At 47.3% G+C, this 21,626-nt stretch overlaps 1 protein-coding gene across 1 annotated transcript in view; it reads right to left on the minus strand.

The window, feature by feature from the left end:
- The window catches only part of KIAA1549 (KIAA1549 ortholog), a 154,012-nt gene extending 138,252 nt beyond the window's left edge, over window positions 1–15,760 (minus strand). The window contains exon 1 of the mRNA XM_068549539.1: window positions 15,552–15,760. Within this exon, the coding sequence (XP_068405640.1) occupies window positions 15,552–15,714 (163 nt within the window). The 5' untranslated portion in view covers window positions 15,715–15,760. The remainder of the gene's footprint in view (window positions 1–15,551) is intronic.
- Window positions 15,761–21,626: the final 5,866 nt, after the last annotated feature.

The following is a 21,626-nucleotide window of genomic DNA, read 5'->3' on the forward strand; positions in this document are numbered from 1 at the left end:
TATACTCCTATGAATCAGTCAAAGTCGCCAGGAACATAATTGGTCGGAGTGCTGGGAAACTGCAAGAGCACTACAGACGCCATACAACAAGGGCAATTAAAGGGAAAGGATGGGCACACAATGCAGCCTCTCCCTCAGTGCCTTCATAACCAGACGGGCCCCATGCAGGCCATCAGCACGACCTGAAGAGCCGAAGCCATCTCCCCCTCCCTATGACCTGGGTGACAGCCAATGCCCACACCCCTCAGCCCACCAAAAAGAGCAGAGTCTCTTCTGGGGGCACAGCAGGTGGTTGAAATCCAATTCTAAGTTGTCCTAAAAGCTGTCTCAAGACTTGAAGTTTGGCACTTGAAGGGTACTTTAAATAGGCACCCAGTTAAAGGGCAAGAAACATCTATAGGGTCAATGGAGGGGGATTTTTTTCAAAGCATTGATGGAAATGCTGCTTTTTGAGAGCCACCAGGGAAATCTTGTAAGACTGAAGCAATCATAGCAGCAGCTGGATAGAAAATAGATGTATTAAATCAACTATACATCAAGATAAAGTTAAAATTAAAAAAAAAAAATAGATCTATTATACTCTTATGGGCTGAAAGAGCCACTATGGAACCAGTCCCAAGATGTAGCTTCTCTACCTGACAACCCTGCTGCAGAAATCCCCACAGGACTGAGGGAGGTTGCTGCTGTACACAAATGACCCTCGCCTCCGTGGGCCCTCGACCATTCACAATCACTTTACAGCTTCCTGCTCTACTCCTTCTACCATGGTCCACTGACCCTACAGTTATAAACCACTTTTTGCACAAAGCTCAACCTGCTCCTGCCCCATCGCACTGAAGTGATGACCATCCTACTGTCAAAAAGAAATGAGGCGGGCTTCCCTGGTAGTGCAGTGGATAAGAATCTGCCTGCCAATGCAGGGGATACAGGTTCAATCCCTGGTCCAGGAAGATCCCACATGCCGCGGAGCAACTAAGCCCGTGCGCCATAACTACTGAGCCTGCGCTCTAGAGCCTGTGCTCCGCAACAAGAGAAGCCACCGCAATGAGAAGCCCGCGCACCGCAACGAAGAGTAGCCCCCGCTTACCGCAACTACAGAAAGTCCGCGCACAGCAACGAAGACCCAACACAGCCAAAAATAAATAAATAAAAAATAAATAAATATTAAAAAAAAAAAAAGAAAGAAATGAGGCGACCAGACATTAAGTTCCTCAATGGCATCATCCCCCCACCCCTCACCTGCACCCACCCACACCTGCACCCATCACTCCCTCTGTCCCATCTGTCTCAGCGGAAGAGGCACCATTCTTCCTGTCCAAGAATGCTCCGGAGTCTGAATCCCTCCTCTCCCAGTTACTAGCTGTGTGACCTAAGGCGAGCTACTTCACCTCCTTGTATATCAGTTTCCTCATCTGTAAAACGGAGTTAATAATTGTAGCTGATAGGGTTGTTGCCAGGACTAAATAAGTTAATGCAATTAATACATGTCGAGTGGCTAGAAGAATGCCTGGCATATGGTAAGTGCACATTAAATGTTGGTTAGCTATTATAATTCCTATTGCTTTTATCATTTATTTCTGTCTCTTCTGAGAACTTGCCCTGGTAATTGTACCTTTTTCCCCATTATCTTCAACCAATTTGTGCTTGTGGTAGATAATCTCCAAAGATGATCACCATCAATTCATAAGCACATGCTTTTCCATCCACCAATGGGTAGATCCTATTCCCTCCCACCTCTTGAATCTGGGCTGGCCTTGTGACTTGCTCTGACCAAGACAATGCAGCAGGGGAACTTTCAGGCCCCAGATCTTAAGTGAACCGGCAGCTTCTGCTGCGTCCCTCTTGGAAGCCAAATATGACAACCTACTACCCTGAGACCACTTCTCTTTGAGAAAGCCCAAGACAGTTACATGGGAAGAGAGAGGGAGGGTACGTGGAAGAGCACGAAGATACTAGACATGTGAGGGACACCCTCGTGGACCTTCCAGCCCAGTCCCAGTACCAACCACACTCAGCCAAGTCAGTGACCTCAGGCCAGGCTACATGAAGCAGAAGAATCACCCATCTGAGCCCTGTCCAAATTCCTGACCCACAGAATCACTAGAAATAAAATACCATTATTGGTTTAAGCCATTCAATCTTGATGTGATTTGTTATGCAGTAAAAGATAACTGAAAAAATGCTCCCCTTCAGCACTAAAAGAATGCTCCCTCGTACATCCCATCTTAAAACAAAATATCCCACACAGTTCTTCCATCCTACATTTACTACCAGTTACTGACTTCTTTATATCACCACTGCAGTCCTCTATTATAACACTTAGAATACTGCTGGATAGTTATTTATGTATAGGACTATCTCTCCTACTGGACTGAGTTCCTTCAGGGCCATGACTGACTGCCATGTTTATCTTAGTATCCCCACATCCAGCATCGCACTCAGCAAGTGGTGGTGAGTGCTCAAAAAAGTGTTAGCTGAATAATGCATGCATGTGTGAATGAATGGGACCTCCATACATCTGGTCTACCTGCAGACATGCATTCTGGCACTGGAAACCCAAGACAAATATGGAAGAAAACATAGGATCCAAGAAAGCAAAATTTCAAGAACCGGATTCAAAAGGTGCAGGAAAGAGATAAAGGGAAAGATCAGCATGGTGAAGCCAGAAGCCACAAACTGAAAGCCACTGAGATTTGAGGGTTGTTTCTGCAGCACAACTAGTTTATCCTAACTGACAGAATGCATATTCTACAATTATATGTTGTTTTGTTCTCATGAGGAGCTGAACCCTAAATTGGAAGAGGGAGAAGAGGAACTTGAAGGATGTCAATGGTCAAAGTCTATATACACTGTGATTTAAAAAAAAAAAAAAAAAAAGAACAGTTTCAGGCCTAAGATTTCTGGAAATTATTTAGAAGGTTAAACTTTAACACCAGATCCAGGCAAGAACTCAAGGTGTTAATTAAGACGCTGTGTTTTATGAAGAACTAAAAAGGCTCAAGGGGCATATAAAACAATGGAAGTAGGACAGCTTGGTGCACTGGTTGGGATTCAATGTATTTATTTTAAGGTATCGACTTCCTTCCACCAAAATTTCAAAGTTAATGAGAAATTGATTTTTAAACCGGTGGTATACACCAGTTTATTAATAAAGAGGATGTATCACAACCACACACTCTGCTGTCAGAAACAAGCTACAGAAAAATAGTACAGTTGAAACAAAGTAGAAATAGTATCAAAACCACAAGGATATGATCCAGGACGTGATAAGAGAGAGGAAATGCGGTAAGGTAATGTCACTTGGTATTAGGAAAACGATTACCCTCTGTGCTGGAGGATATGGAATATGGGCTCATAATATGAATTTTAACATTCTGAAATTTTCTATTTTTGAAATTTTTAATTTTTAATCTGCTGAAGTAAAACAAAATGGCACCTTCACATAATACCCTAACTTTCAAAAGCCTGCTTCCTTCATTTCTCTTAACCAATATTTGATGAGCACCTTCTTCTTTGTGCCCGGCCTTGGGTGTGCCTTCACAGCCAGGACTTCTGACACAGGCAGGGGGCTGGCGAGGGGCCACAGGTGGCTCTGACTGCAGCTCTGGATCCACAGAGCTCACTCTACCAAGCAAGCAAAGCCTGTGAGTGGGCATTTCAATGGCAGAGATCATAGAGTCATTCTCTAACATGGACCCAGAGCGAAGGAAACTCCCAGGGTGAGGAGGACTCGCACTAGTTGTGTGACCTTAAGCAAGTCTGTGAGCCTCTCTAACCTCTATTTTCCTCATCTGTAAAATGGGGATAACAATAGTGCCTACCTCATGGAGTTGCTGTATGGATTAAACATGATACATTGCGCCTAGCACAATGTTTGGCACACGGCTAGCGCTCTGTAATTGTTGGGTATTATTATTCCCAGGTCAGCCCTGAGATTTCTGCAAGGGAAACCAGAGAAAGGAAGGCAAAGGGGACCTCAATCAAAGGCCTGAGTGCCTACTAACAAGCAAGGAAATGCAAAAGAGATATTTTTTAAAGTAGATATTTTTTACCTATGAGTTTGGCAAAGATAATACAGATTGGTAACAGCCTATATTATGGAAAGGTAGAAGCAAAACTGGCACTCAGATTCATCGCTAGAAAGAAAGAATGTTGATTGCTTCAACCTTTCTAGAGAGCAATTTGGCAATATATACCAAGATGGAATACATGAATACTGCCTAGTCCTATAGTTCTATTTCCAGGAATTTATGCTAAGGAAATAATTGGAAAAGTGTGCCAAGATATATGTACAAAGATGCGCATAGCAGTGGGGTTTTTTTGGTTTGTTTTTTTTTTTTTAATTTAATTTTATTTATTTATTTATTTATTTTTGGCTGCGCTGGGTCTTCGTTGCTGCGCGTGGGCTTCTCATTGCGGTGGCTTCTCGTTGCGGAGCACGGGCTCTAGGTGCGCGGGCTTCAGTAGTTGTGGCTCGCAGTCTCTACAGCGCAGGCTCAGTAGTTGTGGCACGTGGGCTCTAGAGCACAGGCTCAGTAGTTGTGGCCCACGGGCTTAGTTGCTCTGCAGCATGTGGGATCTTCCCGGACCAGGGCTCGAACCTGTGTCCCCTGCATTGGCAGGCGGATTCTTAACCACCGCGCCACCAGGGAAGCCCAGCAGTGTTTTTTATCACAGCAAAAGTTGAAAGCAAGATAATTACCCATCAATAGAGAACCGGGTAAATAAAGTATAGAATATCCACAACGCTGAGTAAAATCATGATGTGGATCTATATTTCCTGACAAGGGAAAGGTTCTGTGATAAAGTTGTGAAGTGACAAAAAGCGAGTCAGCAAACAACACGTAGAAGACGGCACTGTTCCTTCACGTGTATGTGTGTGTGCTTATATGTGTGAAAAAAAAAGCCTGAAAGGAGAAACACCAAATGTCATAGTGGTTATCTCGGAGTGGAAGGATCTGGGGTGATTTTCACTTTCTAACTCACATCTTTTGTACCATCGGAATTCATTAAATGTGCAACAAATCTGACGTGTTAAGTCTCGTCACATCACTCCTCTCATTCTAATTCCCACCCTACCTGGGGTGATGACCAGTCCCGTGACACCTATGACACTCCCACCCAACACCCACTTCCTCCCACTCCCCACCCCGATGTCTCCACTTTGGGCGCACTGGCCTCCTTCCCATGCCCCCACACAGGTACACTCCCACCTTTGTGCTGGCTGCTTCATCTGCAGGGAACACCGCCCCCCAAAGACCTGTCTGGCTCACCCTCTGGCCTCCTTCAAATCTTAGAGTAAATGTCACTGTTATGGCTTGAACCATGTCCCCGCCACCAAATTCATAGGTTGACGTCCTAACCCCAAATACCCCAGAATGTGACCTTATTTGGAAATAAGGTCACTGCAGATGTAAGTAGCTAAGATGAGGTCATACCGGTGTAGGGTGGGCCTCTAATCCAATGACTGTCCTTATAAAAAGGGGAAATTTGAATACCAACATGCACACAGGGAGAACCCCACGTGAAGACTGGAGTTTCGCTGCCACAAGCCAAGGCCTGCCAGAATCCAGCAGAGAGGCCCGGACAGATCCTCCCCACCCCTGCCCTTCAGAGGGAGCACGGCCCTGCAGACCTTGATCTGAGACGTCTAGCGACCAGAACGGTGCCACAATAAACTTCTGGTGTTTAAGTCGCCGGGTTTGTGGCCCTTCGTTACGGAGGCCCCCGCAGCTAATACAGTCACCCTCTCCACGAGGCCTACCTCACCACCCAGATTCACACTTCAGCCCCTCACTCCCAAGCCCTTTACTGCTCCATTTCTTCACGGCATTTATCACCTAGTCACACATCATGTAATTACCTTTGTTCACTGATGCATCCCCAGGGCCCAGCACAGTGTCGGCCCAGAGGAGGCGCTCCAGAAAGATTTGCTGCACAGGTAAACAAACAACTCAGAACCAAACAGATCAAGTCTGGCCTGGCGGAGCTGACTGTCTAGTGGAGGGAGACGGAGAATAAACAGACCCGTGTAAGATGGTGATAAGCGCCGTGGAGACAAATCAGGGTCAGGTGCAAGGAATTATGGAGGGGCTGCTGTTTCTTGAAAACAGAGTTAGAGAAGGCCTCTCTGATGACGTGAGACTCGAGCAGAGACCTGAAGGAAGGGGCGCAGTAAACCATGGAGATCATATCTGAGATAAGAATGTTCTAGGCAGAGAGAACAGTGTACACATAAGTGGAATGAACACATACCATTTTTACAATCAGAAAAAAAATAAAACTATTGTTAAGTCTGAAAATGCATCCAAATATTTAAAAGCCCAATTCCAAGGGCGAGGAAGAAGAATTCGGTTTTATAAATTCTTAAGACTCTATTCAGGCCCAGGATGAAAACTCCAACCCCTTCCTAGAGTCCCCTTCCCCAGCCCCAGCCCCATCTCATCCTCCATCAAATGGCTTTCTCAACAATACAGGTGAGGTGAGGTGAGGTGAGAGGTGAGGTAAGAAGTGATGTATGAGGGATGAGGCAAGGTGAGGTGAGAGATAAAGCATAAGGGGAAAGGTGAGGTGAGAGATAAAGTGTAAGGTGAAAGGTGAGGTTAGAAGTGAGGGATGAGGGATGAGGTGATGTGAGGTGAAGTGGTCCTGAGGCTGAGAGGCCTGGAGATCCCTGATGGTGCCACAGAGCCAAGTGCCGGAAATGTGACTGCTGTCCTAGCCACCAGCTGCCGACCTGCCCCCATCAGATCTGGCCTCTGATGGTCTGCAGAGGCCCTTCCAACCCAGCCTGTCAGCTGCCTCAGCCGGCATGTTCCCACGCGAGCACCTGTCCTGTGTTCCTGCCCTGCCCCCAGGCCACCATGGCTCCCAGCTCTGACGATACCCGACCAGCTAGTTCCTACTCTGCCTCACTTTGGTTTTTTAATAACTGTAGTTTTTTAAAACCCACATAAGGGGCTTCCCTGGTGGCGCAGTGGTTGGGAATCCGCCTGCCAATGCAGGGGACACGGGTTCGAGCCCTGGCCCGGGAAGATCCCACATGCCGCGGAGCAAGTAAGCCCATGCGCCACAACTACTGAGCCCGCACTCTGGAGCCCGCGAGCCACAACTACTGAGCCCGCGTGCCGCAACTACTGAAGCCCACACGCCTAGAGCCCATGCTCCGCAACAAGAGAAGCCACGGCAATGAGAAGCCCGCGCACCCAACGAAGAGTAACCCCCGCTCACCACAGCTAGAGAAAGCCCGCGCGCAGCAACGAAGACCCAACGCAGCCAAAAATAAATAAATAACTGTTTTTAAAAAATAAAATAAAAACCCCCATAACATAAAATTTACTGTCTTAACCATTTTTAAGTGTTCAGTGGCATTAAGTCCATTTACATTGTTTGCCACCAATCTCCAGAACTCTTTTCATCTTGCAAAACTGAAACTCTGCTCCCACTGAACACTAACTCCCCCTTCCCTCCTCCCCTCAGCCCCTGGCAGGCACCACTCTACTTTCCGTCTCTGTGATTCTGACAACTCTAGACACCACAAAACTGGAGTCATACAGTTTTTGTCTTTTTGTGACTGCCTTACTTCACCTAGCATTAATGTCAAGGCTCATGCATGTTGCAGCCTGTGTGAGAACTTCCTTCTTTTGTAAGAAGGAATAATAACTCCCTTGTATGGACGGACCACATTTTGTTCATGTCTGTTGATGGGCACTTGAATTGCTTCCACGTTCACCTCACTGCTGACACCTGTTTGCTTCAGCTGCCTCCAGGTGCTTCTGTAATCCTCAGCTGTCACCACCAAGATCACTGCAGGGCCATGTAGGGCTGGACGAAAGGCCTCCAAACACGCCCAGGCCGAGGGGAAACACGGAGCAAGAGCAGTTCTCTGAGCGACGTGTCCCACCAGACGCCAGCCCAGTTCTAAACCCGCGGCTGCCCCTTCCCTCAGTTTTCCCAACCAACTTGAAACCTGAATTTTTACGAGCTAAAGACTCCCCACTAACAGGCAAGCACCAAAAGTCTTGGCGATTCCCCCAACCTCAAGGAGACACTGCCTAGGCCAGAGCTTTTCAAACCTTAGTGTGCAGACAAATCAGCAACGCAGGCCCTTAGAAAGTAGATTCAGTAGATCCGGGCGGGACCTGGGTGCGGGACCTGGGTGCGTGCCTTTCTAACGCGCTCCTGCGGGTGCTCCTGAGGCTGCTGCGCGCAGCACGTGCAGAAGCAAAGGCCTAGCGACCTCCCCTCCCCACCCCCCCACCCCGTCCACACCTGTCTCCTGGGCTCGGTGCGAGTTCCCTTAGAAGCTGGCTGTGGAAGATTGTGTGTGTGTGTGCCTGTGCGTGTGTCTTCCCCCTTTGAAGGCTCCGCAGCAGGATTTCCCCAGCGTTTACAGCAGCCCTTCAAGCTGTCTGGCTCCAAAGTTAATCCCAGCACCCAAAACCACGGTGATGAGGGGTTCCTTCCCCAGGCCCCAACACGAGAACAAAGAAAGGAGCGGGGAGAGTTTCCCAATGGCTCCACAGGGCCACGAACGCCTGCCCGTCACCAGGAGCAGGAGGCCCCGAGCCCTGACCTCCCGCCGAGACGTGCCACCCACCGCCCAGGACGGCTGTCACCCCCTCACGTTCCGCCGGGGCTCTGGGCCACCAGGGCCGCAGGAAAGGCAAGCAGAGCGCGCCTGCCCGGCCTGCTGCCGAGACAGGCCTCCCAACTGCGGCCGGGCCGTGCGCCGCCCGGCGATTCGTGCACTCACCTCCTCTCGATCTCCTCCGGAGACCAGTGGTACTTCCTCAAGCTCCCGAGCCCCTCTCACACCTGCCTTCTTCTCGGAAGAGGGCCTCGTCCACCATCCCCACGAACGGGGGGGTCAGTCACCAGCCCCTCAGCCCATCTCTGCCCCCAGGTCTAGCCCCGTTTCTCCTTCTGCTCTCCTCCACCCTGAAGTGAATCCCTCCAGGGCTTCCCTGGTGGCGCAGTGGCTGGGAATCCACCTGCCAATGCAGGGGACACGGGTTCGCGCCCTGGTCTGGGAAGATCCCACATGCCGCGGAGCAACTGGGCCCGTGAGCCACAACTACTGAGCCTACGCGTCTGGAGCCTGTGCTCCGCAACGAGAGAGGCCGCGATGGTGAGAGGCCCGCTCGCCGCAACTGGAGAAAGCCATCGCACAGAAACGAGGACCCAACACAGTCCAAAATAAATAAATAAATAAAAATTAAAAAAAAAAAAACCTGGAAGAACTAGGATTTGAAACTAAAAATTAAAAAAAAAAAAAAAGAAAAGATGGTGGGAGCTCGAATGGGGGCGGCGGCAGTGGTGATGGAGAGAGGGGTGGGCAGAAGAAGAGCCGCTTCCTCCCCATCACGGCGGTCACTTCCCTGCATTCACTGAGGACTCAGCGCCCAGCCTGCGGTCCTCTCACCTCACTCCCGCCAAACTCAGCAGCCACGGGTTATTCCCCCGAAGCCTGCATTCACGGTCCACTCCAACAACGGCCTCCCGCAGCCACCTCGACCCGAAATCTTTAACCAAGACCAACACCAGAGTCGATCCACTTCCAAAACCTCAATCCCAGCCCTGGCTGAAACTGGTCTCCAGTTTCCAGCCCTCCGCCACCTCTACCCACTGCAGCCCACTGCTACCACCCCTGGCTCTGCGATCTCACCTGGACCCCCTTTCTCAGCCCTTCTCCCACTGCTCTATCCACTGCTTCCTCTCCTTCCCCATCCAGCCCAGACCCCACCCCGCAGCAGCCCCACCACAGATCCCTCCACTCCCCTTGGCCCTTCATCGCGCCTACCCAAGATTCCCAACCCTGACTCAAGCCAACCGCCCACCTTCCCTGGCCACACACAGCCAGTCAGATGCTACAGGACAAACGGCATCACAGGTGCGCTGGCAACACTACAGATTTCTCCCATCACCTTAGGCTTCACTCCCAATCTTCCCCCGGTCCCCTCCGATTCCTTCCCCCATTATTATTTCTCCCCCGCTCCCTATGGTGAGCCAGTCTGCCCACAGCAACTTCTTCACTTTGAGGGAATTATCCTTCAGTCACTTCTACTCTTTCTCAAATTTTCAACCACTGTATCTTTACTGATTCTTCCTTGAAGCCTATAAACATGACCAAGTCTATACGTGTTTTCAAAATTTCCATCAAGCCCACGCCACTATGAAGTTACAGTTGGCAAATCTGGTCACGTCACTTCCTTCTTGCTTAATCACCTGTAGGGGCTCCTGTGGTTCTCATGAGCCTCCGAGTCTGACTCCACAGCCTGTGCTCTCGGTACTAGGTTTGTGAGGTGGGGCGGGAGTGGGGATCTAGGATGCAAGGGATCAGGAGAAAATGGACACGGTGGGTGTCCTGGGGGTGGGGATGCAGGAGGGAAGAGTGGAGGAGGATTGTTTTAAAAAAAGGATTGAATACAATGGCCTTCAGTAGGTCACTGGGCTAGAACATCTACAGGACAGTGAGACAGTGACACTCACAAACATTCAGTAGAAGCAGGACAGTTGCTATAACAAGTGCATTCCAAGGTATCCAACCTGTGGACCTGAAATATAAGAGCTAAAGGGAACTTGGAGATCATCTCAGCGACCCCTTATTACACTGATGAAATAACCCAGGACACGGTAACCTATCCACAGTCACACAGCAAGTCATTGGCTGAGAAGCGCACGTTCAGGTTTGTTAACTCACAGTTCAATGTGCTTTCCAACAAATCATGCTGCCTAAGCACATGAGAGAGAAATCATGTCACAGTGAGCTGCAGATGAAAGGTGGGTGGTCACAACTTGGAAACAAATTAGATCAGTAAGAACAGCATCTTCCTATCTGGGAAAATCAACCTAGTGTAATTATAATTACAGTAATTAGCTGCCTCTAGCACCCAAGGCACTGAGAGAAAACCTGTGGCTCCCAGGTCCCCGGTGACTTTTCACAACCCCTGGCTGGGTTCTGTTTTCAGGATTAAATGAGGCATTTCCTGACAAAGACTGCAGCAGCTGTTCCCAAGGGGCCAGGAGGTGAGGATTTAAAATGACGTCCTCTATGCCCTTTGATTCTCAACCCAAAGACAACCAAGCAAACAAGTTATAACCAAAAACAGTTTCAATGTCACGATTTTAAATCAATTGTTCTAACAGTTAAAAGACAATTGCAAGATATTAAGTGGTATATCCTCAAAATGCCATTAACTTTCAATTAGGGGTTTATGGTATCTGGATCATTAGTTCCAAGGTGAAAGTGCCTAAAAATCAGCTGTGAACTTGTTAAAAAGGAAGATTCTAATGTAGGTCAAGGGTGAGCCGCAGAAATCTAAATTCTTAACAAGCACCCACACGTCCCCAAGAGGCTCGAGGGATCACACCTTCGAAACAGTTATCTAAGTCTTTGTTTATAGGATACTAAACCACTGAAAAAGTATAACAATATTCACCTCGAAAAGCTAATAATAAAATAGTGCATTAAGTAAGATAAAAATTTAACATGCCATGAAGCATAAATGCAATGAATAAAAAGAAAAACAAAATGGCAGATTTTGCTAATCAAAATAATCAAATTTCAAGATTATATAAAATTTAAAAGAAAATCCATTTGGAGGGGGAGAACACAACAAAAAGGAGAAAAAAAGGTTGCTATCTTTAATATATAAAGAAAAATTTTAAATATATATGTGTGTGTGTGTATATATATATATATATATATATATATATATATATATATATATATATATATATATACCACAGGTAAATAAGCAAAAACAGAAAATTCGCAGAATACAAATACAAAATACACAAAAAATATTCAACTCAAAGGGCTTCCTTTGTGGCGCAGTGGTTAAAAATCTGCCTGGCAATGCAGGGGACATGGGTTCGAGCCCTGATCCAGGAATATCCCACATGCCGCGGAGCAGCTAAGCCCGTGCACCACAACTACTGAGCCTGCGCTCTAGAGCCCGTGAGCCACAACTAGTGAGCCCACCTGCCACAGCTACTGAAGCCCGTGCACCGAAAGCCCAGAAAGCCCGTGCTCCACAACAAGAGAAGCCACCACAATGAAAAGCCCGCACACAGCAACAAAGGGAAGCCCCTGCTCGCCACAACTAGAGAAAGCCCGCGTGCAGCAACAAAGACCCAACACAGCCAAAAATAATAAATAAATAAATAAATAAATAAATTTATATTAAAAATTTCAACTCAAAAGTAATAAAAAATTAAAGCAACAAGAGTTTTAAAAATAATATTCAATGCTGGTTATGATGAAGTGAAACAGTGAACTGCATAAACTGCTTGGGTTCATTTCAGCATTACAGCCTTACATAAAAAGTTGATTCATTCAACAACCACCTACTGAGACACGTATTAGGCACCCAGCAGAGCCCACACACAAAGAAATATAGACAAAGCCTTACCTACATAGCTATTCATCATAGCATTATTTATAAAAGCAGAAAATAATAAGATAATAATTAAGTAAATTATTAGGATGGAAACTGTTTTTGAACAATATTTAATGAATAGGGAAATGCTTAAGTTAAATATTGAGTGAAAAAAGTAAATACATATAATTCAGTTTTCTTTTTTTTAATGTTAATAAAGGAAAGACAAAATTATTTACAGTGTTAGCTATAGGTTATGGGATTATGGACACCTGTTTTCTGTACCTTCCAATAATTTCCTAAGTTATCAATTTCATAACTCTTATTTTAAGAAAGACTTATCCCTGAACAAGATGAAGAAATGGGCACAATCCTTTCTTTTAATATTGTGGATGTAGGATCTCCTAAAAGGACTCCATTCAAAAACAAGTCCAAAATACTACAATTTGTTTCCACAAGACCAAACTTATAAATGTTTAAACAAGCAAACAAAAAAGGGCACAATCAAAATGCTGAATGAAATAGAAATAGACAAGAAATCAATAAAACATAGAAATTTAAATAAAGACTGAAATAAGGGGACCAACTGGAGGGTGGGCTCCATTTAACAAAAGTTAACAAGGAAAGACAAACCTGCGGAAGGAGGCGAGAGTTTGCAGGCAGCCACAGAACGGACTACAGCCTCACCTAGGAGACCCAAGGCAGGAGTAAGACATGCCACTTTTTGACTAATACCACTTACTCTTCAGAAACAGAACCACCACGGCAGGTTCGGCAAAGCCTCCCCCAGCCCCACTCGAATGGTGAAAATACAACACTCAGGAAGAGGAGCCAGAGGGTCCTGGTGGCACAGAGACAAGACGTGGACTGAAATGCAGCATCTCTTCAGGATCACCTGCCACTCACCATGCCCAGCTATCCTACATCAGGAAGCCACCCTCCACCAATATCACTCCTCTCAGCCTTCAAGTGGATCGGGGCCACCTTTAAGAGGTCTTCCTTAAGGAACCCTTTCACTCACTGCCTTTCCTGCCCGGGGACAGTCCGTGCAGGGGTCTGCACCTGCTTATGCGCTGCTCTGGGTCTCCACCTGGACCCTTGAGGACAGGCGCTGTGTCCCTCCCCTTCTCAGTTCCTATCCTATGACCCACCCTAGAAGCAGCTTTATTATTATTATTTTCTGCATGCCTCAACCAGGGGAGCCCAATACACCAACCCGTGAAATGATGAAGTAAGTCTCTGCTTCCGTGCTGTCAGCTCTAGAGCGGAAATATAATTTCAAGTCACCAAGTTGAATATTTGTACTGGGGGTTAAGGGGGAACAGGAACAGACTTGTCCCGACGAGAAAGTTATGGAGGGACAGTACAAACAGCTCCATTTATTCTAAATTTATCAAGAGAATTACTTATATTATCCACAACATCTGCAGCACATCCAGATGGCCATGTTCACATGGGGAAGCTGAAGAGAGGTTACATGCGTAGAGTCTGGAGTCAAACTAACCTAAACTCCTGAAGCCTTAGTTTTCTCACCTGTAAAATGAGTGTGATTGGATCATGTAACTAAAATGCAGCACCTGGCACACAGCAAGCACTCAGTAAATGGGAACAATTAGCTTGCCATGTCCCCCAGCAGATGAATCCATGAGTATCAGATGGGCTTGCTTTGTTGACTAACGCCAAGAGCCCTCTTCATGATTACCTCTTCTCATGGAAAGCCCTGGGTCTCTGCTCCTCTGGACACACAGGCTAGAACACTCAGAGGCAGGACTGAGAGCTGAGGGGCTAGGTCAGACAAAGCTGTTTGCACTCTCTGTGTACTGCCTGAAAGAGACCCATTTTGTCCCCCCAGCTCTGGTGTGACTCCCTGAGCAGGGCTCTACCCAGCTATGGGAAATCTCTGAGGAGGTCTCAGGTGTGCATAAGTCCACGGGTTAAGAGCCGTAAGGAGAATGGAAAAGAGATGAGTCTTCACCAACTAGCCTGTGACCTTGAGCAAGTCACTTCTCTGTCAGTTTCCTCTTCAGTCAGAGGAGCAGTTCCATTCTATGATCCCTTAAGTCCCTTCCTATGCTTTTTTGTCCCATCCTCTATGTGGCACTGGTTATAATTCCGACAGTGAGGCCCAGGGACACCTTCAAATGTGTTCCATTTCCTTCCAAAGCCACTTGCCAGTCCTCTGGCACTGCTCCCATGAGAAGGGAGGATTTGGAGTTGCTTCCACAGTTTTCTGGTTTTGTTCAGTGTGCACCAGCTCTGCGCACTGCTCACTCCACCTTTCCTGCCCCCAAAGTGGTCAAGTGTGTGTGCGTGCTAGGGCAATCACTGGCTTGCAGCATGTCATCTCAGAGATGGTTTCCAGACCATCCTGTGTGTAGGCTCGGGGTGGACAAATAAACATTTCAGAGAAGCAATATGAATTAAATCATTTCCTCAACAACAAAACCCGCCCACATGCTTCTTCATAAATCATGCCTCCTAATTCCACGCTAACAGTCAGTAAACTGCATCTATTATAAAAACAGCCCTTACTCCTTTCATGCCCTGACACTTAAGAATCACAGTATTTTCACACTCTGTTGTATTAATGCCTTTGCAGAAGTAACAGCAATAGCTATTTCCCTGGAAAGATCCATGGCCAGGGCGCTTTCCAAGAGATACTCTTTGAATGTTCTTTGTGTCCTGGTGCACTGGGGGACACCGCCAGCTGCCTGCATGTGGGGGGACGCAGGGCCACCCAGAGTAATGCAATACTGTTTTCAAGCAAACACACCGAATGTACCCCTTCGCCCCGACAATAAAGTATTTCCAAAAATTTGATGTAACCACATTCATATGTCCACGCACAAATACAATTCCAGTGCCTGCGTTTTGCAGGGAAAATAAAGGCACATTCTGAGATGAAGCCACCAGACCCGCCACAGGCTCCCTGGATAACAGAATAGCTTTGCAGACCTTCAGCAAGACTGGCCAGAACCCGCTTGCTTTTTCGTATTATTTTCTGCGTGTCTTTATTTGCTGGGCCCAACAAGAATGGAAAAGCATCTCAAGAAAGGAGAGCGAGGGAGCGCTGGAGAATAAAAGAGGATGGGCGGGGAAAGCCGGATTTTGAAAATAGCAGCAATGAAGGAAGGCAGGGTCGCGCCGGAGGGTCTCCGCGGTGCTTACCTGGGGCGCACGAGGCCGGCCGGGCCAGCAGCAGCAGCCAGAGGCCGGGGAGGAGCAGCCCCGAGCGGCGGCGGCGGCGGGCGCGGCGGGCGCGGCGGGCGGAAGGCCCGCGGCCGCTCGGCCCCGGGACCAGCGCGACCCCGGCGCGGGTCTTCCCCTCCATGGCCGCGCCTCGGCGTCGGCGCCGCGCCTCCGGCTGTCCCGGTCGGCGCCCCGGCCCGGCCTCACGGTTCAGCGCTCTCAGGCCCGGGAGGGGCGGCCGCTGCGGCGGCGGCTGCTGGGACGGGGCGCCGCGCACCGGCGCGGAGGGAGGCCGGCGAGGCGGGGGCTGGCCGGGGGCCGGAACCGCGGACGGACGGGGGCCGCCAGCCGCACGCCGGCCTCGCCGCTCCGCCCCCTTCGGAGCCTCCAAGCCGCTGCCCGGCAACGCGCGGGCCCGGGCGCGGGCAGGCGAGCACCACCTCCCGGCCGGCCGGGCTCCTGCCTGCGGGGCTGCCGGCTGCAGGCGCGGGGCGCGGGCGCACGGGGGCTGCGCGGCGCGGGGTCAGAGCCCGGCCCGCCCCCGGGATCCGCCTCCTGGGAGGGGACGCGCGGGACGCTGGAGGCCTGGGCCCGGCCGGCTGCCGGCGCTGCCGCGACCCGCACGGAACACCGGGTCCGCCGCCCTGATGGCCCGGCGCGTCCCGCCCCCGGGGACGCCCGCAGGGAGGGAGGCCCACGAGGAGGGGTCAGAGCCGGAAAACCTGGCCGGCGCGAACGTGACGGGCTTCTCGCTCCTCCTCTGGCTCGAGCCTGTGCGGGGCAGCAGGTGTGAGTGGGGCGCCTGCGTTGGTAGGACAGCCTTCGGGGACAAAGCGAGGGAAAGGTAGGGCTCCCTTCCCAGGAGCTCGACGTGCAGTAGAGGAGGCGAGAAAAGGCGCACACAGCTTTACCCATCCTGTCTCCCGTCTAGAGGTCTTGCCTCCTGTCTAGGTCATTGGGAAACGAACATACAGGATGCTCTGAGTTTGGGAAACCCGCAAACCACGCACGTAGTAGGCCTGCAGAAGGCGCCTGCAGAATCGAATTGAAGCAGAGCTGGAGAGAACCACACACGTTTAGGCCCTTTTAGGGAAAGGCCTATATTAACAATATATTAGATGATTTGGCGAGAGAAAAGACTGCAAGTGGAGAGACCAATTAGGATAAGATCTTAGCAGTGCATGACTCAAGTATCAAGAATCATAAGGTTTTTCACGATCAAATAGACAGACATTTTAAAAAATTGATTATATCCATTTGTGCCAGAGTATGGGAAAATAGGCACTCTCAGATTCTAGTGGTGGAGGTGTAAATTAGTATAGCCATTTGGGTGGATGATTTAGCCTTATCTATTAGAATTTAAAATCAGCTCACCATCTGGTGCGGAAAATTCCACTTCAAAATATATATATGTTTGTTTTGCTTTGTTTTGTTTTTGCTTTTGCTTTTCTTTCCCTTCCTTTCTTCTTTCTTTTCTTTTTTTTCAGCCAGGCTTAATTCAGACAGGTAAATTCAGCCAAATAATTCAATCAGATAAAATTCACCTGTTTTTAAAGTGTACATACAGCTCAATGAGTTTTTTTTTTTTTTTTAAACTTGGTAAATTCTTTTTTTTTTTTTTAAATTTAATTTTATTTTATTTATTTATTTATTTATTTATGGCTGTGTTGGGTCTTCGTTTCTGTGCGAGGGTTCTTTCCAGTTGCGGCAAGTGGGGGCCGCTCTTCATCGCGGTGCGCGGGCCTCTCATTATCGCGGCCTCTCTTGTTGCGGAACACAGGCTCCAGACGCGCAGGCTCAGTAATTGTGGCTCACGGGCCTAGCTGCTCCGCGGCATGTGGGATCTTCCCAGACCAGGGCTCGAACCCGTGTACCCTGCATTGGCAGGCAGATTCTCAACCACTGCGCCACCAGGGAAGCCCCTCAATGAGTTTTGACATGAGTAACTGCCACCACATTCAAGTTATGGAACATTTCTATTGCCCTAAAAAGTTCCCTTGGGGCTTCCCTGAGGGCGCAGTGGTTGAGAGTCTGCCTGCCAATGCAGGGGACACGGGTTCGAGCCCTGGTCTGGGAAGATCCCACATGCCGCGGAGCAACTGGGCCCGTGAGCCACAACTACTGAGCCTGCGCGTCTGGAGCCTGTGCTCCGCAACAAGAGAGGCTGCGATAGTGAGAGGCCCGCGCACCGCGATGAAGAGTGGCCCCCGCTTGCCACAACTAGAGAAAGCCCTCGCACAGAAACGAAGACCCAACACAGCCATAAATAAATAAATAAATAAATAACCCTTTAAAAAGAAAAAAAAAGAAAAGTTCCCTTGTGCCAGCCTACAGTCTAGCCCCTGCCCCTACCCCAATCCCTGGCAACCACCAATCTGATTTCTGTTTCTATAGCTTTGCCTTTCCCAGAATTTCATATAAATGGGATAACACAGTATGTAGCCTTTTGTGTCTAGTTTCCTTTACTTAGCATAATGTCTTGTGATTCATCCGAGTTGTTGCGTACATCAGTAATTTGTTCCTTTCTATTGCTAACTAGTATCCCATTGAATGGCTATACCACCATTTGTTTATCCACTCACCAACTGATGGACATTTGGGTTGTCTTCAATTCTGTTTTGTCTTGGCTGTTATGAATACAGCTGCTATAAACATTTGCTTCCAGGTCTTTGTGTGAGCACATTTTCATTTCTCTTAAGTAAAAACCTAGGATTCGAATTGCTACGTCATGTGGCAAATGTATATTTAACTTTACGTGAAACTGCCAAACTGTCTTCCGAAGTGGATATAATATTTTACATTCTCACCAGCAACGTATGAGAGTTATGGTTGTTCCACGTCTTTGTTAGCTCTTGGTTTTATCAGTCATTTTAATTTGAATCATTCTAGTAGCCATGTAGTGATATCTTGTTGTGGTCTTTAATTTGCATTTTCCTGATGACTAATGATGTTGAGCAACATTTTATGTGCTTATTTTCCATTAATATTTCTTTTTTGAAGTGCCTGTTTGAATCTTTTACTAATTTTATAATTGCATTGTTTTCTTATTATCAAGTTGTAGGTATCTTTACATATCCTGGATATAAACTCTTTTTCAGATAAGTATTTTTGCAAATATTTTCTCCTAGTCCATAGCTTGTCCTTTTTTTTTTTTTTTTTTTTTTAGCCGCACCGTGCAGAACCTGTGTCCCCTGCAGTGGAAGTGCACAGTCTTAACCACTGGACTGCCAGGGAAGTCCCCATAGCTTGTCTTCTTATTCTCTTTTTTTTTTAAGATTTTTTTTTATTATTATTTTATTTATTTTTGGCTGTGTTGGGTCTTCGCTGCTGCGTGTGGGCTTTCTCTAGTTGCAGCGAGCGGGGGCTACATTTCGTTGCGAAGCGCGGGCTTCTCACTGCGATGGCTTCTCTTGTTGCAGAGCACGGGTTCTAGGCGTGTGGGCTTCAGCAGTTGCAGCATGCGGGCTCAGTAGTTGTGGCTCACGGGCTCTCACAGGCTCAGTAGTTGTGGTGCATGGGCTTACTTGCTTCGCGGCATGTGGAATCTTCCCGGACCATGGCTCCAACCCGTGTCCCCTGCATTGGCAGGCGGATTCTCAACGACTGCGCCACCAGGGAAGCCGTCTTTTATTCCTTAACAGTACCTTTTGAAAAGCAGAAGTTTTTAACTTTGATGGAGTCCAATTTGTAATTTTTTTTTTTTTTGGCTTATGCTTTTTATGTCCTGTCTAAGAAAATTTTTATCTAACCCAAGGTCACAAATATTTTCTCCTATGTTTCCTTCTAGAAATGTAATGTTTTAGCTCTACAAGTCATCTGAGTCAACTTTTATATATTTTGCTAGATGAAGTTTGCAGTTAACTTTTTGCATAAGGTGTCCAGTTATTATAGCACTATTTGTTGAAAAGACTACCATTTCTCCATTGAATCAATTTTATACTTTTTCAAAATTTATTACAACGTACATGTGGGTCTATTTTTGGACTTTCTATTCTGTTCCCTGTAAGATCTATCTATCACATGAGGGAGGGGAGAAAGCAAGATTAGAGTACAGTGTAATTCCATTAATGAAAAAAAAAGTATGGATTGGAAATCCACTTTCCCACTGGGAAAAGAAATAGAATTCGGAGAGGGGTTGAGGAGTAAATATTTAAAGAGAAATGTTCACTTTCATGGAGAGGAACATTCATTTGTTACTCTATATCTGAATACATCGGACTATAATAATATTACATTATTTGCATTTTTAACACAAGCATACTGCTTTTGTATTTAAACTTTTTTTAACTAAAAACTTTGTGAGTTTGAGGGGAAATTAGAAAATGGATGAGACACATTCTGGATGTTAAATCAGCTGATGAAATATGAGGAGAGGAAAGAATAAAAGGTGATTCAGAGGTTTTGAGGCCATATGTGCAAGGGTAGATCAAAGGAAGCCAGTGGAGAGGCTGGGGTGGAGGATGAAAAAGGTTGGGTGTTGAATGCGCTGACGGTGAGGAGCTGGGCCAGCACCCAGGGAGTGATGTTAGCACGAGTGGTGGGTGGTGGAGGTGAGCCTCAGGCTTGGGAGATAAGGCAGGTAGGGCTAAAAGTACAGATATGGAAATCAGTTGCACAGAATTATTAGCTAAAGATGTGAGAGTAAATGACTGTGCCTGGGAAGAGAGGAAAGCGGAGAAGAGGGCTGAAGACAGGCCCTTGAGAAAGACCTTCATGTTGGAAAAACTGAAGAGGAGGCAATGAAAAAGGCAGGGAAAGACTCTGAGAGAAAGCTGAGGAGAACGACTGAAATGTGATGTCACCAAGGGCCTAGAGGGTCGTTTCAGAAGGCCATGGTCAATGTCAGGGACAACAGGACTGAGAAGATCTCTTTGGACTCGATGACATGGTCATTAAAAGGAAATCTTATGTTGAAATGGGGATGGAGAAGGGTAATAACAAGGGTAAAAGAATGAGCTGGTTGGGAAATAATGGAGGCTACAGAGAAAGGTATCTGGCAGGGTTGAGATATGTATGTTTTAGGATAGATAAGCCTGAACATCCCTGTAGATAGAAGAGAAGGTGTCTGAAGACAGCGAGAGAATAAAATGCAAGGGAGGGGCTTCCCTGGTGGCGCGGTGGTTAAGAATCCGCCTGCCAATACAGGGCACACGGGTTCGAGCCCTGGTCCGGGAAGATCCCACATGCCGCGGAGCAACTAAGCCCGTGCGCCACAACTACTGAGCCTGTGCTCTAGAGCCCGCGAGCCACAACTACTGAAGCCCATGTGCCTAGAGCCCGTGCTCCGCAACAAGAGAAGCCACCGCAATGAGAAGCCCACGCACTGCAACTAAGAGTAGCCCCCGCTCGCCGCAACTAGAGAAAGCCCGCGCGCAGCAATGAAGACCCAACGCAGCCAAAAATAAATAAATAAATAAATAAATAAATAAATAAATAAATAAAATCTATGAAAAAAAAATTCAAGGGAAAGATAATTGCCAGAGTAAATTCTCAGAGCTCAGAGGAGATGGAATTAAGAGAAACATGTAATTCTTTTGAAAAGGCAGAGCCAGCAACCCGGGGTCCAGTATCAGGAGAGTGGCTTGATGCAATTAATTACATTACAGTAACAAGAGGCAATGTTATGCTTCTGTTACAATAACTGTGAGGAAACATAAGATGTGTCTGGGTTATAATGTTAAATGGAGAAAAACTAAATATAAAATGGTTTATGAATTGACATAAAGCGATGTGTATGACTGGAAAGGAATTGTATAATACTTAAAATTGCTGTATTAAGATGATGAGATTATGAGCGTTCTGTCCTTTGATGTTGTTATATTTGTGCTTTCAATAAAAAAGTCTTCCTCTAAAAGAAGAGAGGAAAGGACAGATGATGATGGGGCAAGATGAAGGGCTTAGGTGGTCTTTAAAGTGCTTTCTCCCTCTTCAACACCCTAAGTCTCAGTGTTACCTGGCAGGATTTGGGCTATAAATTTAGGATTTTTTTTTTGGAAAATTGAAAAAAAAAGGAAAAGATCAGCGTGGCCTACAGTAGGTAGGGAAGTTTTCATG

This window comes from Eschrichtius robustus, chromosome 8, assembly GCF_028021215.1.
Source record: "Eschrichtius robustus isolate mEscRob2 chromosome 8, mEscRob2.pri, whole genome shotgun sequence".
Taxonomy (NCBI): domain Eukaryota; kingdom Metazoa; phylum Chordata; class Mammalia; order Artiodactyla; family Eschrichtiidae; genus Eschrichtius; species Eschrichtius robustus.